Genomic DNA, 24,792 nt, shown 5'->3' with positions numbered 1-24,792 from the left:
CCAGGCAGAGTTTCATACTATCTCTGACTGGTTAGTGTAAAAGCAACACTCTTCCCCTAAGAAGGTGCAAAGTCCTCCTTTCTCAGCAGTAAGGAGGTCTAGGCCTCAGCGGTTTTGGAGAGTTACTGCTGCCAAAGAGTCTATTTGGGATGTAGAGTAAGCATGGATTTCATTATTTCTTGCAAACTGTCTGAGAAATCCTTTGAGAGTGTGTGGTAGTAGGATAATGAAGTAGATAGACTGGCTATTCTGGTTCCTGTAGCAGTGGCCATTCCTAACCCTATAAGTAGGGGTATTAATTGTATGACCCTGCACTGACAGACTTGAGCTCTGAGGGGGCACTGGTAGGGTCTGATTTCCTGGGGCAATGTCAATGTTGGGACTTAGGAAGACTAAGGTGCAGGTGCCTGTCCAGTTGGTAGGGAGGCAGATATAAGTTGAAGTTCCACATAAGAAGAATATGCCTTGGCTCGGTAGACAGAACTGGTTATGTATGCTAAAAAGGTGTGAGTTTGTTGTTTTCATTTTCCCATACCTGTAGAGTACTTGCCAAGGCAACTCTGGTGAGTGGCTGGAAAGGGGTGTTGGGAGCAAACTGAGTGGCTCTCTGTGTTCTATTTTCCCATTGGAGAAAAAACCATTTTGTATCTACTAGGAACCATTCAAGAGAGTGATTGAAAGAGGGAATGAGAAGGCATTCATTAGTGGTGGGGGTGCTGCTGTAGTGGGTCCAGGGGTGAATGGTCATACAGGGAGTATGTTTGCCATTACAAAACCCAAACTGTTTGTTAAGTAGGAAGGAGGTGATGATTTTTGGAGGCCCTGAGAAGTGGACAAGCCATCTGAATGGAGCTGTTTGGGTGAGCTGGAAGTTACTATGATCAGTTGGAGCTTGAAGTTGTAGGTGTAATTACACTGATGGGATTGTAGATGCCCCATGGGCAGGCCTGATAACAGGTTGTGTTGGATGCATAAAGGGGCTTGGAAAGTTAAGATGGTATTTGTAGTCACAGGGCCATGTATGGGCTTTTCATTGCTCATGTAGTAGGTGAGGTTAGAAATGTAAGAGCGTAAAAGCTGGATTGCACATCCTGTTAGGGTATTCTTGGTCCTATCAGAGATGGAGAAGTCAGCTAATGATTGCATATTTAGAAGTTGGAAAGGGTCTTTTCCTTCATAATTGGGGTGGTAGGTTAAGTTAGTAAAGACGCAGTATTTTCTGCAGGAATGGGAGTGGCAATGTAAGCAGTGGCTGATAGAGAGATACAAAGCCAACAGTCATTTGGCAGGGAAGGACTGGACTAGTTTAACAGAGAGTGGGTTAAGTTGAGAGTCTTGTAGAGGTAATTAGGAGCTAGTAGAAGGGGAGGGGCGACTATGTGGGGTATCCAAGGAAGCAGGAGGGATAGATAGGCAAAGAGTAACTAGGAAGGTAAAGAGGGTGCCCTGGAAGATGAGATCATTTTATCCAGTCTGAGTTAAAGGTAGGAGTAAATTGCTGTCAGAAGGAAGGAGGATAGAAAAAAAGGTTGACGTGATTAGGATTTCTGTCCTGGCAGAAGCTACAGTATATAGTCCTACTGCATAGAGTATGGTTAGTATACTGCTTAATAATGTGATGAGACAGTAAAAGGATTCCATTAAAGGGTCAAGGAGAGGTGTTAAAGATTATACAGGTTTTCATTTATCTTTTTTAAGTAGGAAAAGGTTTTTCCTCAGGATCAGCTGTAGGAGCCTTTTTAGTCTGTGACATTTCCTTCCAGAATAGGTGACGCAAGTCCTCCAACAGTTTGCAGGTGTATCGAGGCTGGTCTGGCTGATCTTGGGACTCCTGAACTGATGGTCCCGCAGGTTCCTCAGGGGGTGTCCAAAGTTTAACTCTGGGTGTGGTGAATCCAAGATTCCCCTCCTGACACCTGAAATGCAGTGGGGATAGAGAGGATTACCAAATATGGTCCTTCCCACAAGGAATCCATGGATGGGGAGGTAGAGGAGAGGGACTTGACCAACACTGTATCTCCCAGTTGGAACTACTCTCTTCCCTTGTCTCTTTGACATCCTTCAGGTAGGTTTTTAAGGTTTTGTTGATATTTTGCCAAAGAAGTTATATCCTTGACCCAGTTGGCCATTTCCTGATCAAGTAAAAAGTCATTTTCCAAGATTCCCCTCCTGCCACCTGAAATGCAGTGGGGATAGAGAGGATTACCAAATATGGTCCTTCCACAAGGAATCCATGGATGGGGAAGTAGAGGAGAGGGACTTGACCAACACTGTATCTCCCAGTTGGAACAACTCTCTTCCCTTGTCTCTTTGACATCCTTCAGGTAGATTTTTAAGGTTTTGTTGATATTTTGCCAAAGAAGTTATATCCTTGACCAAGTTGGCCATTTCCTGATCAAGTAAAAAGTCATTTGTGAGAAAAGGTCATCCATACAGCATTTCATATGGACTGAGCTCCATTTTGTGAGGAGAATTTCAGATACCCAGCAAGGCCATGGGAGATGAGTTTCTTGTGTTAGTTTCCTTAAGTGCCCCTTGAGTGTTTAATTTGCCTTCTCAACCTTCCCTGAAGATTGTGGCCTCCAGACACCATGAAGGTGATGTTGTATCCCTGGCGCCCTGGAAATACCCTGAGTTACCGTGGTTTTAAAAGCCAGACCATTGCCACTTAGTAAGCTTTAGGGAAGCCCAAATCTAGGAATTATTTCATGAATTAGGACTTTAACCACTTCCTGAGACTTCTCTGTCTTGCAGGGGAAGGCTTCTATCCAATTTATAAAGGTATCAGCACAGACCAACAAGTATTGAAATCCCCTTGACTTAGGCATATGGGTGAAGTCTAACTGCCAGTCCTCCCTGGGATAGCGACCTATTCTTTCTTCCCCCAGAGTGGCCGTATGATGTAGCAAGGGATTATTCCTTTGGCACACCTCACAGGCTTTGACTACTTGTTGGATAGTCTGGAGGAGATTTGGCCCTGTAAATAGGGATTTGGTCATTTGATGAGTGTTCTCAATACCCATATGAAAAGTTTGGTGGAGGGCCTTAAGTATTTTCCACTGGCTGGCTTCAGATATGAGTACCTTTCCCTCTTCTGTCATTAACCACCCCAAGGGGAGAACACTATGCCCCCATGAAAGTCCTCATTCTATTTTAATCAGGGAATACTGGGGCTTAATCTCTTGGAGAGGGTTGTTCCATGCCAAGGGTCCTTCCATAGGTATTTCTAATGGGAGATTCCGCCTGGAAACCATTTTGGCCTCAGTATCTGCCTGACAGTTTCCTTTTGCCTTTTCTCCTTCACCTTTTTGATGGCTTTGGCAATGTAAGACTGCCATCTCCTTGGGTTTTTGATGTGCAATAACTTCATGATTTCCTTGTGATATTTAATGGGGGTTCCCCCAGAGGTTAGGGACTCCCTTTCTTTCCATATTGCAGCATGGGCATGTAGGATTAGATAAACATACTTGATATCTGTATACACATTTATTGTTTTCTCCTTTCTCAGTTCTAAGGCTCAGGTAAGCACCACTAGTTCTGCTAACTGGGTGATGGTCCCTGGGGGAAGAAGTTTAATTTCAAGTGCTGTTACATCACTAACTATGGCATAACCAATGGCATATCCCATTCTCCACAAATCAACTTCCACCGGTATGTAAGTTAAGGTCAGGATTAGCTAAGGGGACTTCTAAGAGATCCTCTTGGGCAGCATACATCTGGGCTACAATTTGTTGGCAGTCATGCTCGACTGGTTCACCATCCTCTGGGAGAAAAGTAACAGGGTTGAGGACTGCACACATGTGTATGTGAAGCACCGATCCCTCAAGGAGTAGCACCCAGTATCTAAGCAGGCGGTTTTCTGATAGCCATAAATTTCCTTTGGCACCTAATGTGCCATTTACATCATGAGTAGTCCAGACGGTGAGATCCTTTCCTTGTATTATTTTGATAGCCTCTGATACTAAGATGGCCACTGCCCACTGTCGCAACTACCCATAAAGAGTGAGGCTAGCCTTTTGCTGCTGTATCAGTTTCCTTACTTAGGTATGCCACTGGTTGTGGGGTTGTCCCACGAATCTGAATAAGAACTCCCAGAGCTATTGCCTCTCTCTCCGTGACATGTAGAAAGAAGTATTTTCCTGTGGAAAGACTTAAGGCTGGAGCTTGTACTAGGGCCTGCTTTAAGGTTTTGAAGGCTGCTGCTGCCTCTGGTTCCCATTCTACTAGATGAGTATTCGCCCTCTAGGTCTCTTTGATTAGAGTATAGAGCAGCCTGGCCATCTCGCTGTATCTGGGGATCCATAGTCAGCAAAAGCCAGTGATCTCAAGAAACTCCCGCAACTGTTTTAATGTTTTAGGGTGAGGAAAAGCCAGGATAGGCTGTATTTGTTCTTTGCTGAGGGCCCTGGTTCCTCTGGCTAAGATTAGGCCTAGATATTTGATTGGTTGTAGGCAGAGCTGGGCCTTCGATTTAGACACCTTGTACTCTTTGTTAGCTAGAAAGTTCAAGAGATCTCGAGTAGCCTGACGGCATAAGGCTTCTGAACTGGTAGCCAAAAGTAAATTATCCACATACTGAAGGACCAAAGAGCCTGAACTTGAAAAGTGGCCTAGATCTTGGGCCAGTGCCTGACCAAACAGATGAGGGATATCCCTAAATCCTTGGGGCAAGACCATACACGTGAGTTGGGACGTGTGGTCTGTGGGATCCTCAAAGGCAAAGAGAAACTGGGAGCCAGAGTGCAGGGGAATGCAGAAGAAGGCATCCATGAGTTCCAAAACAGTGAGTCATTCTGCTTCCTCTGGTATTTCAGAGAAAAGGGTATAGGGGTTGCTTACAACTGGATATAGAGGAATTACTGCCTCACTGATGAGTCTAAGATCCTGCACTAGTCTCCACTGACCATTTGTTTTTTGTACTCCTAGAATTGGGGTGTTGCAGGGACTGCTACATTTCCTTACTAAGGCTTGAGCTTTTAAATGTCTAACAATATTCTGTAATCCTTTATGAGTTTCAGGCCATAAGAGATATTACATTTGATAAGGAAAAGTGGTGGGGTCTTTTAGCCTGATTTGGACTGGGCAGGCATTTTTTGCCCTTCCAAATTGTCCTTCCAATGCCCAGACTTCAGGGTTGATTCCCTCTTCAAGTAGGGGACAACAAATGGGTAACTTGTTCACCATATTCACATAGATAATAGCTCCAGCTCTGATTAGTATGTCCCTCCCTAAGAAGGGTGTGGGACTTTAAGGCATAACAAGAAAGTCATGTTAAAAGAGCAAAGTCTCCCAATTACAACTGAGGAGGTGGAAGAAATACCTGGTTATAGACTGTCCTGGGATTCCTTGGATGGTAATGGACCTTGAGCACAGCAACCCAGGAGAGGAGATTAACACTGAGAAGGCCACGCCAGTATCCAGGAGGAAGTCAATTTCCTGGCCCTCAATGGTTAAACTTACTTGGGGCTCAGTGAGGGTGATGACATGAGCTGGTGCTTGCCCTGGGAACCCTCAGTCCTATTGTTGGGTCATCTGGTTGGGGGATTCTGGACCAGAGAACCTTTGTTCTCTGGGGCAGTGTGCCTTCCAATTGCTTTGGCATAGTGGACATGGGCGAGGGGCAGCTTGTTTCTCACTGGACTATCTTTCTTAAAGTGTCCTTGCAAACCACACAGATAACAAACACTACCAGGTGATTTGCCTGCTCCATTTTCTGTCCTCTCTGAACCACCAATGTTTGTTTGTCTGAGGACCATGACTAAGGCTGTGGCCTTTCTCTGATCTTGCCTTTCCTTTTTGGCCTGTTCCTCTTGGTCCTTATTAGAGAACACCAAGGTTGCCAGGTTTAATAATGCCTCCAGATTTTGTTCAGGGCCCAGGGCTCACTTTTGGAGCTTTCTTGTGATATCTGCTGCTGATTGGGTAATAAACTTATCTTTTAGGATCAATTGACCCTCGAAGGAGTTGGGTGAGAGGGGAGTATATTTTCTTAAGGCCCACTCAAGGAAGGCAGAAGGATTTTCTTCCTTTCCCTGAGTTATGGTGGACATCATTGAATAATTCATGGACTTTTTCCTAATTCTCCTTAGTCCTTCTAGAACACAGGTCAACAGATGTTTGTGACTCCAGTCCCCATGATCTGAGTCAACGTCCCACTGGGGATCCATAGTGGGGATGACTTGCTGACCGGTAGGCAATTTGTCCCTTTCTTCGGCTGTCATTCTATCATTTACTTGACTAAGATACCAGGTATCTTCAAACTCTCAGGCTGCAGCTAAAGCCACATTCTTTTCATTAAAGGCCAGGGTTTGATCTAACAATAGCATGACATCTCTCCAAATGAGGTCGAAGGTTTGCCCTAGACCCTATAGGACATCTATATACCTATCAGGATTATTTGAAACTTCCTCAGGTATACCTTGATCTGCTTTAAATCAGAGAGGGAGAAGGGGACATGTACCCGGGTTGGGGCAAATTCCACTCCCCCTACAGCTTGAAGGGACATAACCGTTAGCCCAGGGGTTTGGTGGTCCCTTGGAGATTTCTTTGCTTATTTCCTTCTGGGTGGGGGAGATTAAAGGAGGCTTATCATTAACAGGAAGGGGAGCTGTAGGGAGGCTAGGATACGGAGGTAGGCTGAGAAAAAGGGAATCTAATTTTATTCATTTCCTATTGATTTTGTAACAAATAACCACAAGCTTCATGATTTAAAGTAATACAAATTTTTTACCTTGTATTTCTGAAAGGCACTAATGTTAAAATCAATGTGCTGGCAGGCCTGCATTCCTCCTACAGGCTATAGGGAAGAATCCATTTCCTTTTCCACTTTCTAGGGCCACCTGACTTCTTGGCTGTGGCTTGATTCTCATATTCAAGGCCAGCAGGACAGCATCTTCAACTCTCTCTCTCTCCCTCTCTCTCTTGCACCTTCTTCCATGCCCATTGTCTTTTCTCCTTCTTTGACTCTTCTGCTATCTCCATCTTTTCCCTATAAGGGCTCTTGTGATTATATTGTGCCCACCTGAATAATCTAGAATATTTTTTTTTTCCATTTTAAAATCCTTAATCACATCTGCAAAGGTTTTGTCATATAAGGTAACACAGTCACAGGTTCCAGGGATTAGGATGTAGGCATCTTTGGGGGTGTATTAGTTCCTCTACCAAACTTGGTAGGAACAGTGGGGATCTGTGGCATATTAACGTGGGGTTCTCTCATCAGTTCCAAGGTTTATAGCACAGCAACCATGAGGACCAGCAGTCTTGATATCAATGCTAGATGGAGGCTTATCTGATTTGAGGCTTCATGGAAAGTCCCCATGCCCATTAACATTGTTGAAAGCAATGGGGAACTTGATGGCAAACAACCGGGAATAGCCAACATCACAGCTGCCTGAGATTGTGATACTGGTCAAGGAGCAACAGATCAGCCAAAAATAAGACAGGTAGATCTGAGTAATGTAAGACCCATTGTGGGCTTTGATAAGCTTCTAATATTTTGGGGCACCTGAATGGCTACATACATGTTGGGAATGTGTGCATACTCAGGAGAGACTACAGAGGGTCCATCTTATCTTCTTGTCCTTGTTTCAGTATGAGACCTTAAACCAGTGAAAGTGGGGACAGCTTTGTACGATGCCAGAACTTTGAATGTATACTCTAAAATACATAAAGATATCCTTGTCAAGAGTGGAAGCTATACTAAATCAAGGTGTTTAAGAGAAATATTTGAGAAAATATTATATAACCACTATTCTGACCGATTGGTGACTCCAAGGAAGCTAGGATTAAAAATAAAAAATAAAAATTAAAGAAAATCGTTAGAAACATCATTAGCTGAAAATTGCAGGGGAAATAAGACTCTACAAGCAAATTACTAAGTAAATAAGCAACTAAACAAAGAAAAGCCACAATAATCCCTTGGGGAATCAGAATGCAGAGTAACTATAACGTATTAGATCAATTGCACATGGGAACAGGCAAAAATTTCATGACAAAGACACCTAAAAGCAATTGCAACAAAAGCAAAAATTAACAAGTAGAATCTTATTAAGCTTAATAGCTTCTGCACAGTAAAAGAAACTATCAACAGAGTAAACAAACAACCTACAGAAAGGGAGAAAATTTTTGCAACTCTCCATCTTACAGGTTGTAATATTCAGCATCTATAAGGAACTTAAACAAATTTACACGAGAAAAACAATCCCATTAAAAAGTCGGCAAAGGACATGAACAGACGTTTTTCTAAAGAAGTCATACATGCAGCCAATAAGCAAATGAAGAAAAGCTCAACGTCACTGATCATTGGAAAAATATGTGTTACAACCACAATGAGATACCATCTCACACCAGCCAGAATGGCTATTATTAAAAAGTCCAAAAATAATAGATGCTGGTCAGGCTGTGGAGAAAAAGGAACATTTATACATTGTTGGTGGGAATGTAAATTAGTTCAACCATTTGATCTAGCAATCCCATTACTGGGTATATACCCAGAGGAATATAAATCATTCTACCATAAAGACACATGCATGTGAATGTTTGCTGCAGCACTACTCACAAAGATATGGAAGCAACCTAAATGCCCATCAGTGACAGACAGGATAAAGAAAATGTGGTACATATGCACCATGGAAGTCAAACTGTCGCTGTTTGCTGATGAAATGATCGTATACTGAGAAAACCCTAAAGACTCATCCAAAAAGTTCCTGGATCTGATAAATGAATTCAGTAAAGTTTCAGGATGCAAAATCAATGTACATAAATAACCAGCACTATTATACACCAGTAGCAACCAAACTGAGAAACAAATCAAGACTCAATCCCTTTCATAATAGCTGCAAAGAAAAAAAAAAAAAAAAAACAACTTAGGGATTTACCTAACCAAGGAGGTGAAAGAGGTCTACAAGGAAAACTATAAAACACTGCTGGAATAAATCATACATGACACAAACAAATGAAAACACATCCCATGCTCATGGATGAGTAGAATCAATATTGTCAAAATGACCATACTGCCAAATGCAATCTACAAATTCAATGCAATTCCCCTCAAAATGCCATCATCATTCTTCACAGAACTAGAAAAAAAATCCTAAAATTCATTTGGAACCAAAAAAGAGCCTACATAGTGAAAGCATGACCAACCTGCATAGCCAAAGCAAGACTAAGCAAAAAGAAAAAATCTAGAGGCATCACATTGCCCAACTTCAAACTATACTGCAAGGCTATAATTACCAAAACAGCAAAGTACTTTCATAAAAACAGACAATGGAACCGAATAGAGAACCCAGAAACAAAGTCAATTACTTACAGCTATCTGATCTTCAAAAACCAAACAAAACAGAAAGTGCAGAAAGGACATGCTATTCAACAAATGGTGCTGGGATAATTGGCAAGCCATATGTAGAAGAATGAAATTGTATCCTCATCTCTCATCTCTCATCTTATACAAAAATCAACTCAAGATGGATCAAAGACTTAAATCTAAGACCAGAAACCATAAAGACTCCAGAAGATAACATCAGAAAAACCCCTTAGGCAAAGATTTCATGACCGACCAAGAACCCAAAAGCAAATGCAACAAAAACAAAGATAAATAGATGGGACTTAATTAAACTAAAAATCTTCTGTACAACAAAAGAAATAATCAGCAGAATAAACAGACAACTCACAGAGTGGGATAAATTCTTCCCAAACTATGCATTTGACAAAGGACTAATATCCAAAATCTACAAGGAACTCAAACAAATCAGCAAGGAAAAATAACAACCCCATCAAAAAGTGGGCTAAGGACATGAATAGACAATTCTCAAAATAAGATACACAGATGGCCAACAAACATATGAAAAAATGCTCAACATCACTAATTATCAGGGAAATGCAAATCAAAACCACAATGTGATACTACCTTATTCCTGCAAGAATGGCCACAATCAAAAAAACAAAAAATAATAGAGCTGGGTGTGGACATGTTGAAATGGGAGCACTTTTATACTGCTGGTGGGAATGTAAACTAGTACAACCACCATGGAAAACAATGTGGAGATTCCTTAAAGAACTAAAAGTAGAACTACCATTTGATCCAGCAATACCACTACTGGGTATCTACCCAAAAGAAAAGAAGTCACTATATGAAAAAGACACTTGCACATACATGTTTATAGCAGCACAATTTGCAATTGCAAAATACAGAACCAGCCCATCAACCAACCCATCAATCAAACAACCCATCAACCAACAAGTAAAGTGTGGTGTATACACACACACACACACACATATATACGTATATATGCATATATGGACACACCATGGAATACTGCTCAGCCATAAAAGGAAATGAAATAATGGCATTCACAGCAACGTGGATGCAGTTGGAGACCATTATTCAAAGTGAACTAACCCAGGAATGAAAAATGAAAGATTGTATGTTCTCACTTATAAGTGGGAGCTAAGTTATGAGAACACAAAGGCATAAGAATGACATAATGGACTTTAGGGACTGGGGGAAGGGTGAGAGGAAGGTGAGGGCTAAAAGAGTACACATCGGGTACAGTGTACACAGCTCAGGTGATGGGTGCACCAAAATCTCAGAAATCACCACTAAACAATTTATCCATATAAACAAGCATTACCTGTTCCCAATAAACCTATTGATAATAAATAAGTAAATAGTTGGAGATTCAGCAGTGGAAAAAAAAAAAAACCAAGTTGGATAGAAAGCAATAAAGTAGGCTTAAAGAAAGAAGAAGGAATAAAAAAATTTTAATGAGACAGAAAACAAAGGAAATAAAGAAAATTCATCAAAATTAAGGCAAATTTAAACACATTCACAATAAACAAGCACTTGTTTGTGCTTGCTTGATAATTTGTTTCCAGATGATCTGCCTTAAAACAAATACTAAAGGAAGTCCTTCAGGCTGAAAGAAGGTGACATCCAAAGGGAACTCATATCCACAAAGAAAGGTAATTATGTAGGTAAATTTTAGAAGACAACATAAATAGATTTTCCATTTTTTTTACTTATTTAACAAATAATTATTATAAAACTATATTGTTGGGCTTATAATGTACAAACATATATAACAATAATGCACAAACAGTGGGAGAAGGAACAAAGAAAGAAAACTCACAACAAACTGGTAATACAAGGGGATTTCCTCAGACTGATAAAGGATAATTAGGAAAACCTATAGTAACCATCATACTTAATGGTGAACCATTGAATAATTTCAGCCTAAGGTCAAGAACAAGGCAGAATGTCTACTGTAACCACTTACATTCAACATTTTAATGAAGGTTCTTGCTAATTCAATCAAGAAAGAGAAATAAAACACGTCAATCTTAGAAACAAAGAAGTAAAACTATTCTCAGACAACACTCTCCTATATGCTAAAATTCTAAGAAATCAGAAAAAGAAAAACAATGAATACATGAGTTTGGCAGGGTCACATGATGAAAGATTAGTAAACATAAATCAATTTTATTTCTATGTATTATTGATGAACAATCAAAATTGAAATTGAGAAGAAAGTGTTATTCACAACAGCATCAATAATAAATATATGGAAATAAATTTAACCAAGTATAGAATTTATGTGTTGAAAACTACAAAACATCACCAAAGGAAATTTTAAATTATCTAAATAAAGAGATCATTTATGCTTTGGACTATAAGACCTAATGTTCAGATAGTAATACCTTTCAAATTGGTATGTAGATTCAGTATAATCTCTATCAAAATCATAGTAGACATTTTACAGAATTTGATATGCTATTCCCAAAACTTACATGAAAATGAAAAAAAAAAAAAAAAAAAAAAACCAGAATGGCAAAATAATTTTGAAAAAAAAAAAGATCCAAGTGTGAGAGGAACTCACTCAACCTGATAAAGACTTTCTACAAAAAAAACCTATGGCTAACATTAATGGTGAGGAATTGGAAGCTTTCCCACTAAGATCAGGAGCAAGCCAAAGATGTCCTCTGTTACCACTCTTTTTCAACATGTACAAGAACTCCTAGAAAATACAATGAGACCAGGAAATGAACTAAATAGATATAATAATTGGGAAGAAAGAAAGAAAACTCCTGGCCAACGTGACGAAACCCCATGTCTACTAAAAATACAAAAATTAGCTGGGCTTGGTGGCACGTGCCTGTAATCCTAGCTACTCGGGATGCTGAGGCAGGAGAATCGCTTGAACCAGGGAGGCGGAAGTTTCAGTGAGCCAAGGTCACACCACTGCACTCCAGTCTGGTGACAGAGTGACATTCTGAAAAAAAAAAAAAAAAGGAAGGAAGGAAGGAAGGAAGGAAAAGAAAGAGAGAGAAGGAGGGAGGGAAAGAAATGAAAAGAGAGAGGGAAAGAGGAAGGAAGGAAGGAAGGAAGGAAGGAAGGAAGGAAGGAAGGAAGGAAGACTGTATTTGTTTGCAGATGGTGTGATTGTGTAATAGATGTACCACTCTGGTAAGGGATGTTAATAATGGGGGAGGCTATGTGTGTATGGGAGGAAGGGGGATATGGGATATCTCTGTATGTACTTCCTGTCAATTTTACTCTGAAACGTAAAACTGTTTCTGTTGTTGTTGTTGCTGTTGTTGTTGTTGTTGTTGTTTTCTGAGACAGAATCTCACTCTGTCGCCCAGGCTGGAGTGCAATGGCAAGATCTTGGCTCACTGCAATCTCTGCCACCCGGGTTCAAGCGATTCTCCTGCCTCAGCCTCCCGAGTAGCTGGGATTACAGATGGCTGCCACTGTGCCCAGCTAATTTTTGCATTTTTAGTAGAGACGGGGTTTCACTATCTTGGTCGGGCTGGTCTTGAACGCCTGACCTTGTGATCCACCTGTCTTGGCCTCCCAAAGTGTTGGGATTACAGGCGCGAGCCACCGCGCCTGGCCCTAAAACTGCTCTTAAAAATAAACTCTTTTCTTTTTTAAATGAACCAAGTGGGGAGATTTTTACTATGTAATTTCAAAATTGGTCATAAAATTAAAAATAATGATCAAAACACCATGGTTTGACAGTTTCTTTAAAAGTTAAAGAATTTTACCATATGACCCAGTAATCCACTCCTACTTACATAAAATGTCCAGGAAAGACAAATCTGTAGAGACATCAACAGATTAATGATTGCCGGGAGTTTGTGGTGAGAACACAAAGTGACTATTATAGGACAAAAGAGAGATCTTATTTGAATGATGAAAATGTTTTAAAACTGGATTTTGTTGATGGTCACACAACTTGGTAAATTTACTAAGAAGTATTGAATTAGAACCTTAAAATGGTTGAATTTTATGTATATAAATTACACTTCAGTAGTTTTAAAAAAAAAAAATCAGTGGTCTGGAAATGCTGAAAAGTTAATATCGTAGACTCAAGTCTCTTAAATCTGTTTTTGTGGGCTCACTACTGGTCTATGGATTAAAAAGCTACTGCTAATTTGATTTTCAGTGTTTATCTTTTATATATTGCCTACTCCACTGGACTATAAGTTTATTGAAGGTAAAATACTATTTTCAGTATTTCAGTATAAATATGTAAAAAATCTATTTATATCCCAAGCCCAGTAGTACTTAGCGTAGCATTCAGGCAAAGCCCAGTCTCATTAAATACTGGGCCATTTAACTTGTTAATAATGAAATTTTGTAACTTAACATAAGACTTGTTTTTATTAATGGAGACTAATCCTCCTCCATTTAACTGTGATTAGAATAGTATTTTGTTAATTTTTCATTTTTGTCATCTTTATTTAACTAAAAGCGTAGTAACACCAGCTAGAGGATAAACAAAATATAAGCATATAATTATATATTATTAACATTGTATTAAATAAGACAAGTCCAATCAATGGTTGTTTTACAACAGCAAATATTATTTTCAATTAAAATGAGATATAGTCATTTAGTTAGTCATTATTGATTATTTTTTAAAGCCTAGGTTTTTTGTTATGTGTGTGTGTGTGTGTGTGTTTTAAAGAAACAGGACCTCGTACACGATCTCCAACAATTTTGGAAACATCTCCACGACTTATTCGAAAAGCACTAGAATTTATGGATTTAAGTCAATATGTTCGGTAAGTTTTCATAAACATGATTGATGCAGACAACTGTGTGTTTTGTTAAATCAATTATTAAAATATTTAAATGTTTTCTGTAAAGATTTAATTTGAGCCTGATTAAGAGAGATGAGCTACAGAAAATGTCTATCACACCTGCTGCCATTGTTTAATTGTATTCAATTTTTAATAACTAGATGATAGAAGTAATATAAATATATTAAGCATATTTATAAGTTTGGAAACATTGTCAAAATTACTTAGCTGCATAAATTCAAAAGGAAAACCTACAAGATATTCTTATAGTTTTGAACACAAGTTTCACAATCACCTCATCAAATGTTGAATCCAAATTTACTGATATTCTCCAAAATATTTTCCTAAAATATCAGTGAGTCAATAAAGGGACCATAGCATATCCAGAAAATAACCATTTACTTTTTTCTATCACTAATGTTTTATTTGACTCAGACCACCATATTGTTGATATGATTTAAAATTGTTTGCCGTCTAAAGTGAAGCTTATTCCAGAGTTCCCAAATGAAAATTGTATCTTTTGATGATTTTTTTGTATCAAGGAAAACAGATACAGATCCTCTGCTGCAAACAGATGAATTGAATCAGCAGCAGGCAATGCAAAAGGCAGAAGAAATTCATCAGTTTCGACAGTACAGGAGCAGAGTCCTTAGCATTCGAAATATTGACCAAGAAGAGCAGTTGAAGTTAAAAGAAGAAGTCCTGGATATGTATAAGGAAATGTGGGTGAGTCTAAGAGCACATACATAGATTATAGTTGGCAAATTCTTTCATAACAGTAAAAAGAAATTATACAATTAAATAATATTTGTACAGAAAAGTCTTGAAAACCTAGGTTTTTATGATTCACAACTTCTAGGAAAACATCACAAATTTGATTCTATACATCTCGCCTCACTCCCTCCCTAAAATCCCCCTAAAATGCAGTGTTGGGAATCTATGCTCAAAGATGGGAAGAAAAGGAGAGAAGACAACAACAAAATTATTTGTTCAAATTGGAAAATAACTGGATTAAAATCACATTAACCGGCTTGAGACACACAAATCCTAAACTGGCAATGGGAAAAGTCTTAACAAGCCAATTAGCTCCTCAGAATTCCTACAGAATCCCTCAAAGGCTCAGCAGTTGGTGGCACCAGATATGTTAGGAAGTAAAAGTGACGTAGGAGGAAAATGAAAATAGCTGGGTTTGTTCAGCTTAACGCTATTTAGGAATTGCAGATCACCACTTCAACTTTTTGCATCCAGATTATTGTCAACCCTTCACCCCAGCAGAAGAATAGACGTCCGTTAGTTAGAGATGGCAACTTTATTGAAAGTGGGAGTATCATACTAGAAAAGGGCAAATTCAATAAATGTATATGGATAACTTCCCACTATGGAGAATGAGAATCTTTTTTCTCCCTCCTCCCTGCAACACACACGCACACACCCCTACATATTCCCAAAGTCACTAAAGCCTATAGGACATTGTAAATATTTTAGCTACAGTGAGACTGTCATTTCCGGTAATGGCTCATGTGAGGCATGCGCCCATTTGACATCTCTTCTTGTTTGTCCAATAGGCACCTCAAACAGAACCTCTCTAAATCCAAATTCAAGAATGCTTGCCCTCCTACCCATCTCAGCGCAAACATGTCACCCCACCAAGATTCTCCAGCTCAGTCAATACCAATTACATTCTTTTAGTTGCTCAAGCAGAGACTATGGAGACATCTTTGACTTCTCTCACTCCTCACGTGCAATCAGTTGTCAGAACCTCTCAACTCTACGTTGAAAATATATCCAGAATTTGATGATTTCTTACTATCTCTGTTCCCACCATCCTAGCCTAACCTGTCATTCTTTCTTATTCAGAAGATTGCTAAAGCCCAGTTACTGATCTAACTGCTTCCATCTTTGCCCCTCCGCAATGTGGTCTCTGCTTTGCCACCAAAACAATTGTACCAATCACAACAAACTAGGCTTATCCTGTGGTAATAAAACCCCCTATATCACAGTGGCCTAACATAGTGTTTGGTAAACTCATTTTCTGTAAAGGGCCAAACAGTAAATATTTATGTTGCATCTACTCAACATTGCCAATTTTGACACAAAATCACAGATAATACCTAAATAAATAGGATAATGGCAAAATAAATAAAACTTTACTTAGAAAAACAAGCAATAAGCCAGATTTACTTTACAGGCTTAAGTTCGCTAACTCTGGCTAAAAACAGTAAAACAGTATTTCTCATTCCAGCTATGTGTCCAATGTAGTTCAATAGAGCATTCTTTTACTTATTAAGATCCCCAGGCTGAAGGAGCTTCCATAGAGACACTTCTACCATGATTATTACAACAGGGGAAGAGAACATGGGGAATTGCACATTGGCTGTGACTATTTCTACCCAGAAATGGGACGTTCGTTTGCGCTCATATTTCACTGATCAGATCAAGTCACATAGTCACATACAACTTCAAAGAAGGAACCTACCTTGGTGAGACCTTGATATCAAACTTATAGCATCAAGCACTGTGAGGCAATGCATTTTTGTTGTTTATTTTTTTATTTTTTATTTTTATTTTTGAGATGGAGTCTCGCTCTGTCGCCTAGGCTGGAGTGCAGTGGCCGAATCTCAGCTCACTGCAAGCTCCGCCTCCCAGGTTTACGCCATTCTCCTACCTCAGCCTCCCGAGTAGCTGAGACTACAGGCGCCCGCCACCTCGCCCGGCTAGTATTTTTTTTTTTTTTGTATTTTTTAGTAGAGACGGGGTTTCACCATGTTAGCCAGGATGGTCTCGATCTCCTGACCTCGTGATCCACCCGTCTGGGCCTCCCAAAGTGCTGGGATTACAGGCTTGAGCCACCGCGCCCGGCCCCCGCATTTCTGTTGTTTAAACCCAGTTTGTGGTTCTTTGTTACAGCAGCCCCAGCAAACTAATAAAGAGGGAGGGCAATGCTACCAGGTACCTGGAAGATAACCAGCAATATTTTGTGAATTACACTAATGGTTATCATAATGTATATTTAAAATGAAGGTGGAATCATTTCACTTCCCTAATGGCTTTACGTTTCGTTAAGAAAAAAGCCAAAATCTTGATTATGACTTCCAGAGCTTTCCTCTCTGTTATTTTTATCAACCTTTTGCCAAGCTGACTTTGCCTTTCCACTAACAGCAAGGCATGTTCCCACCTCTGGGCCTTTGACCTCTGGGCCTTTGACCTCTGGGCCTCTGGACCTCTTCCTGGAATATTCTTTCCCCAAAGTGTAAAATGGTTTACATTTTCCTTTTATGAGCTCTCTCCTCTAGGGTAATTTATTACCTATCTTCACCAGCTACTCTTTCAAAATTAGTACCCTCAAAATTTGTGTGACTGTGCCTAGCCTTATTTTTCTTTAAAGCACTTACCCTGCATGTACATTTATTTATGGGCATATGAAAATGTAGATATAAATACTATGCTTTCATTTTTTATTGTTCTCTGCTAGAATATAGACTATATGTGGACAGATACTCTGTTTAGATTCACTGTTGTTGTCCCCAGAACTTCAGAGGAATGTCTGCTTTGCAAAAGTTTGTTTAATTAATGAATCAGTAAATCAGTGAATGGATATTAAAATTGTCTAAGTTTAATTTATCATGCGGGAAATAATTTAGATTAGATTAGAAAACAAAAGGGAATTTCAGGATTCCTGTTTGTGGTTTTTGTGTATAATAACCAAGAAAAATGCTACAGATGGAGAGGAAGTGGGGAAAAAGTACTAACTCAGACAGCTTCGAGTTCACACCCATTCATTTATGTGTGAGGCACAGAGAGAGCCCTAGTTTTGATTGAAGCCATTTTAAGAGAAACATGATCGATAACATATTTCTTATCAGATAGGAGAATGAATATATTTTATACTCATTCCTCAAGGGATTACTGATGTATATTAAACTTATTTACACATGCTCCTGAAAATGTCCCTCTCTCCTGCTCATTCTCTTGCTCTGTCTCTTTCTCTCTCTCTTTAATGTGTCAGTACTATCATCTAGTACTTGTGCAACTGGTTTTGTCAACCCAGTTTTATTATGGTAGATACAGTACTACTTTTTGCAAAAACTTCAGGAAGACTGATTCTGACATTCAGCTTTTCCAACATCTCAATAAAATTAAGCTGGTTGCAAAAAACATGGAAAATGTCTTGATAAATTCAAGGATGAAGACAAAGCAGTCATTTCTAGAAGAGTCTTTTCAGGCTAGCATTTGTGCTTTAATCCTTCTTCTTTGATTATATTATTTTTGAAACAGTAAGCAATTAATATGGCCACTTCCCTCTTAAGAGATGAAGGAGAAAAGGAGAAATCAGCAAAGGTGACTGAACAGGAGCAGCTGGTGAGACAGAAGACAATTTAAGAGCTAAGTGAAGTCAGTTGATCTAGGAGGAGAGTGCGTGGTTAAGCAAGAATAAGAACAATAAATGATCTTGGATTTAGCTTCATATAAGGCCTTGGTATCCTTGATGAACACAGTTTTGCTAAAGTGGTGAGAATGAAAGTCAAGCTGACAAGAACAAAGTGACCAATGGATTTGGCCATATTATTTGGAGCTTCATCAAATACAGCTCAGATATATTTTGTCAGGGATAGCATACATATGGGAAACTAGTAATATCTTGAGCACAGTTACTTTGCAAGAGACAGTGGGCTTATTAAAATCTCATATAGATTGTATTTGAAATAATTTAAACAGAGAATACCTTTGGCAAAATATGTATGTTTTCTTTACTTTTGACTATGTTTCCTACAAATGTTTTTATTTGCCATACTGTGTTAAAATCTCATGAACCCTTTGTTGCTATGTTTCGTGTATTGATAAGCTTTTGAGACCATACACTAATTTTCATCTTCAATCGTTTTGCCTATGAATGTATGGGCATAAGGACAGGGTAAAGGAATTTCATTTTTTCTTTCTGGGAACATAAACCTTTACCCGTGGAACTTATTTGTTTGGGGTTTTGCTTTGGAACAGGACTCCTTAGATGAAGCCCGACAGAAGATTTTCGACATCAGGGAAGAGTACAGAAATAAATTGCTGGAAGCCGAGTGTCTAAAGCTGGAAGCTCTGGCTGCTCAGGAAGCCGCCAAGAAGCTGGAGACAGAAAAGAAGACCCCAGCTCCTGACAAACAGAAAAAAAAGAAAGGAAAGAAAAAGTAACCAGGGGATGTCCAATACTACCCTGCTTCTGTAGAGACAAAAATCTATTTGCAATAATCTATAACTGCCTGCTGATAAAACAAGATTCTGGGTCAACTGAAAATAGAAATTGTTCTTTCTTAGAAATATTTTCATGATAACTTGTTAGTTTTCCTCAAAAAGCTAGTATTTGAAGCCATTCGAGTTTAAAATGCTCTAATTTCAATAAAATAGCTTCCAAATATTTAAAATGTAATAAAATATTTGTTTGACACTCTAAACTGCCTGCATTTTTAATTAGAAGTGAAACAAGATCATAAATTAATCAACAGGATTATCTTTTAAAATTTCAACAATGAACTCATCAGCACGCATCAACTCGTCATTTATGACGAGTTGATGGGTGCAGCACATCAACATGGCACAAGTATACATATGTAACAAACTTGCACATTATGCACATGTACCCTCGAACTTAAAGTATAATAAAAAATAAAAAAATTTCAACAATGAGAAAAGTGGCTTTTGTTCTTAGAAGAAATTTAGTCTCAAACTTTAAAAGTTTAAAAATACTAATAACTATGCTTCAGAATTATGCCCTTTTTTTTTTTTTTAAGACTGAGTCTCGCTCTGTTGCCCAGGCTGGAGTGCAGTGGTGTGATCTCGGCTTACTGCAACCTCTGCCTCCCGGGTTCAAGCGATTCTCCTGCCTCAGCTTCCTGAGTAGCTGTGATTACAGGCACCTGCCACCACGCCCTGCTAATTTTTGTATTTTTAGTACAGACGGGGTTTCACCATGTTGGCCAGGCTGGTCACGAACTCCTAACCTCAGGTAATCTGCCCGCCTCAGCCTCTCAAAGTGCTGGGAATACAGGTGTAAGCCACTGCGCCCGGCTGAATTATGCCGTTTTTAAAAACTGAACTTCAAGAAACTTCCCTCATTGACCAAGCACTACCCTGGCTCAGCCAAGTGTTAGGACTCTGGATCCTAGCAGTGCATCATAGTAACCCAGGTGTAGAGAGAGGGTGATCTCAAACATACCATATCATTCTCACCAGTGTTGTGTTTTTTGTAAGACACAGATGAAGTTGTCATACCCTAGTGTTAGAACAGTGCCATGAGTGGATTAACTGAGAGGCACATAGCAGGAAATTGACTTTCTCTAAAAGCACATTTCTAATTCATGACTATCTAAAAACTCTCATAGTATTTTTTAACCAAAGCGGTTTCACTTTGACAGGTGATTTTACTTATCCTTTCTTACGTTAATCCTTGTTATTAAAAATATTTATTTATTGAGACATGGTGTGGCTCTGCTCTCCAGGCTGGGGTGCAGTGGCACAAGCTCAGCTCACTGCAACCTCCACCTCCTGGACTCAAGCCATCCTCCTACCTCAGCCTCACAAGTAGCTGGGACTACAGGTGCGTGTCACCATGCCGGGTTAATTAATTAATTAATTTATTTTATTTTTTGAGATGGAGTTTCACTCTTGTTGCCCAGGCTGGACTGCAATGGCACCATTTTGGCTCACTGCAACCTCCGCCTCCAGAATTCAAGTGATTCGCTTGCCTCAGCCTCCTAAGTAGCTGGATATAGTGGCACGGCCGCCACGCCCAGCTAATTTTGTATTTTTAGTAGAGACAAGGGTTTCACCATGTTGACCAGGCTGGTCTTGAACTCCTGACCTCAGGTGATCCACCTGCCTCAGCCTCCCAAAATGCTGGGATTACAGGCTGGAGCCATGGCACCCAGCCAATTTTTGTATTTTTTGTAGAGACAGGGTTTTGCCATGTTTCTCAGGCTGTTCTCAAACTCCTGAGCTCAAGAGATCCACCCATGTTGGCTTGTTTCACAAAATGCAGGAATTACAGGCATAAACCACCATGCCCAGCTTAAAAATATTTAATACTCCCATATATGGTCAACTAATTTTTGACAAGGATGCCAAAAATACACATGATGAAAGAAAATCTCTTCAAAAATGATGTTGGGAAAACTAAATATCCACATGCAAAAGAATAAAATAGGATCATTGTCCTATGCTATATATAAAAAAAATTAACTGTAAATGGATTAAAGACTTAAATGTAAGATTGGAACTCATAAAACTCTTAAAAGATTGAATACAGAAAAATCTCCTTGACATTGGTTTTGGTAATTTCTTTTGGATATGACACCAAAAGCACAGGCAACAAAAGCAAACATAAGTAGGACTACATAAAAATAAGATCTATTGCACAACAAAGGAAGCAACAAAATGAAAAGACAATCTATAGAATGGGAGAAAATACTTGTAAACCATAAATCTCATAAAAGGTTAATATTTAAAATATATTTTTAAAAAACTCATATAACTCAATAGCAAAAAAACAAATAACCTGGTTTTAAAAATGGATAAAGGACTTGAACAAACACCTATCCAAAGAAGACACATGAATGACCAACAGGTATATGCGAAGGTACTCAGCATCACTAATCATCAGAGAAATGCAATTCAAAACAACAATGAGGTATCACCTCACACCTATTAAGACGGCTTTGATCATGAAGACAAGAGATACGAGTTGGGGAGGGTGTGGAGAAAGGGAACCCTGTACACACTGTTGGTGAGAATGTAAACTGGAATAGCCATTACAGAAAACAGTATAGAAGTTTCTCAAAAAATAAAACTAGAGCTATCATATGATCCAGCAATCCCACTCCTGGGTATATATTAAAGGAAATGAAATCAGTATGTCTATGAGAGGAGGGCAACCCTCTGTTCATGGCAGCATTATTTACAATAGTGATATGGAAACAGCCCAAGTGTTCATGAATGAATGAATGAATAAAGAAAATGTGTGTGTATGTGTGTGTGTGTGTATGTGTGTATGTGTATGTATGTGTGTGTGTATATATATGTATGTATATATATATGTATGTATGCGTGTGTGTGTATATATATATATATATATAATGGAATATAATTTAACCGTGAAACAGTAGGGAATCCTGCCATTTGCAGCAACATAGATGAACCTGTAGGGCATTATCCTAAGTGAAATATGCCAGAAACAGAAAGACAAATAATGCATAATCTCACTTACATGTGGAATTTTAAATGTTGAACTCATAGAAGCAGAGTGTAGGACAGTGGTTACCAGAGACTTGGGGGTGGGAGAAATGGGGAGATGTTGGTCAAAGAGTACATTTAGTTATAAGCTGACAAATTCTGGGTATCTCAGGTACAGAATGGATGGTTCCACCAGAATCAATAGTAGTAATTACATTGATTATATTAATCATTAGCCAGTGTATTCATATGTCAAATCATCATGTGGTATACTTTGAAAATATACAATGTTTATTTTTCAAAAAATTTTTTAAGGTTTACATGAAAAGTTAATTTATTTTATACATCTGCCCACTTGTATATGTAATGTTACTTAATTTAATAAATGGAAATGTGAATTTTTACATTATCCTTTGCCTACTCTTAGCTTCACAACCCTATGATCCCCAGCTCCCAAAATACATACATAGAAACAACCTGTTTTGGATGTTTCCATACTTTTCATTCATCTCATATGTTCACACATCAATATTTTATATTATATCCTGGTTTGTTTTACAAAATGGCATTTTTAAAAATGCATAATATACTGTATCTTGCTTTTTCTCACCAAACAACACAGAATCTCTTCAAGTCACTGATAATTTATTCTTTTTAATTGCTTTGTAATATTCAATGGTATAAATGTACCATAATTTATTCATACATAAATTTATGAATTTTATATATACATATATGTGTGTCTGCGTATGTGTGTGTGTATATATTTATTCAGGATATTCAAGTAGTAATACTTGTATTATATATTCTCCTTAAGTTAGATAAAAATTCATCTGCAAACACAATTTGTCATTACAATTTAATTTGTTGTTACAATTGTGTCATTACAAAGATACAATGATGTATTTTGATCAATTACTTTCAGATCTTTTTTGCTGTTATTTGATAGTTTTCACTTGCTTTCTTCTTCTTTACTTTTCTTGCTGTTTTTTTTTTGTTTGTTTGTTTTGTTTTGTTTTTTTTGAGACAGAGTCTCCCTCTGTCACCCAGGCTGGAGTACAATGGTGCAATCTCAGCTCACTGCAACCTCCACCTCCCAGGTTCAAGCGATTTTCCTGCCTCAGCCTCCTGAGTAGCTGTGATTACAGGTGTGTGCCACCATGCTTAGCTAATTTTTTTTTTTTTTTTAGTAGAGACAGGGTTTCACCATGTTGGTCAGGCTGGTCTCGAACTTCTGACCTCGTGATCCACGGGCCATGGCCTTCCAAAGTGCTGGGATTACAGGTGTGAGCCACCGCACCCAGCCTGCTGTGCTTTTTAAACTATTACTCTTTAAGCCTTTTCTATTTCTGATTTTTGCTATTTTTCCAAAGCTCTGATAGTTTTTTTGTAGCTTCTTTTGAATCATTATGTTGCATTTTTCTTCTGATCAAAGCACACTTCTCTGGGATGTTTTCATTTTTCTGCCTGAGTATTATTTGTTTCATTTTATCTCATTATCTTTAATAACGGATTTTTCCCCATTATGTAAAAGAGATTGAGTTTTACAAACTATTAGAAGCAGGTTCCTGTAAATGACAAAGAATTTAAAGGAACTCTCCCAGCTTTGTGGATGGAGGACACCCCATAATGAGAGACTGAGGCAAGAGTTTCATCAATGGAGATTTGTTAAGCTAGAGCTTGAGGGGGTGCCCAGAAAAAAACGTGAGTCACAGAAACATCTGTGCTTGTGCTCTCTGATGGGGTTTTCAGGAAGTTCAATATTTATACATTTCTTTAAAGCGGGGGGAAGGCATGTACAAAGAGACAGGTAGGTGGTGAGGCAAATGGTTACATTTTTGTGAGATTTTAATCAGTGCCCATTAAATGCCCATTTTCTATCAGATAAGGTGAACATTCCAAGAAAAAGGTAGTAAAGGAAGAATCAACCATGCAGACATCTCAGGTTAGGTGGAGGAATGATTGATCTCTTCTTGTATATTCTGCACCTGGGAAGACAAACTTGTTATCGACATTGTCAGTGTGAAATCTAACGGTGCTAAACTTGGATTGCAGATCTAAAGTTTTAATTGACATGCCCTTGTTTTATGGGAACGTACACATTTTGTAATGGTTTCCAGGCCAGCAAAAAACTTACCTAGGAACAACTTGGACAGTGAAGCTTTTTGCCTTTCTATGGGGTCTGACAAATGTACAATGCTTTGACACAAGGTTGTGAAGAACAGCTCTTCATTTGGGAAAAGGATGGCAGTGTTGCATAACTCAGCCTCCAGGCTCTCCAGGCTTATCTTTCCCTTTGGCATAATGAATTTAGGGGACCCGAGATTTTTATTTTCCTTTACAGTTGTAATCATCAAAATATGGCCTGATTACCCATTTCTCTGTCTCTCAGAGAAAATCCTGCTTTATAACAGATTTGGGGTTTTTTGCCTCTAAGCCTCTTTTGCTAGATTTCTGTGGACCTTGGTTTTCAAGACAGAGTTCTCATCT

At 38.7% G+C, this 24,792-nt stretch overlaps 1 protein-coding gene across 1 annotated transcript in view; it reads left to right on the top strand.

The window, feature by feature from the left end:
- Positions 1-19,529, top strand: part of ADGB (androglobin) — a 245,122-nt gene extending 225,593 nt beyond the window's left edge. The window contains exons 34-36 of the mRNA XM_033235138.1: positions 13,974-14,070; positions 14,631-14,814; positions 19,084-19,529. Coding sequence (XP_033091029.1) covers positions 13,974-14,070; positions 14,631-14,814; positions 19,084-19,269 — 467 coding nt within the window. The 3' untranslated portion in view covers positions 19,270-19,529. The remainder of the gene's footprint in view (positions 1-13,973; positions 14,071-14,630; positions 14,815-19,083) is intronic.
- Positions 19,530-24,792: the final 5,263 nt, after the last annotated feature.

This window comes from Trachypithecus francoisi, unplaced genomic scaffold, assembly GCF_009764315.1.
Source record: "Trachypithecus francoisi isolate TF-2019V2 unplaced genomic scaffold, Tfra_2.0 Lachesis_group15, whole genome shotgun sequence".
NCBI classification, from domain to species: Eukaryota; Metazoa; Chordata; class Mammalia; order Primates; family Cercopithecidae; genus Trachypithecus; species Trachypithecus francoisi.
This window is presented reverse-complemented; position numbering and strand designations above follow the sequence as displayed.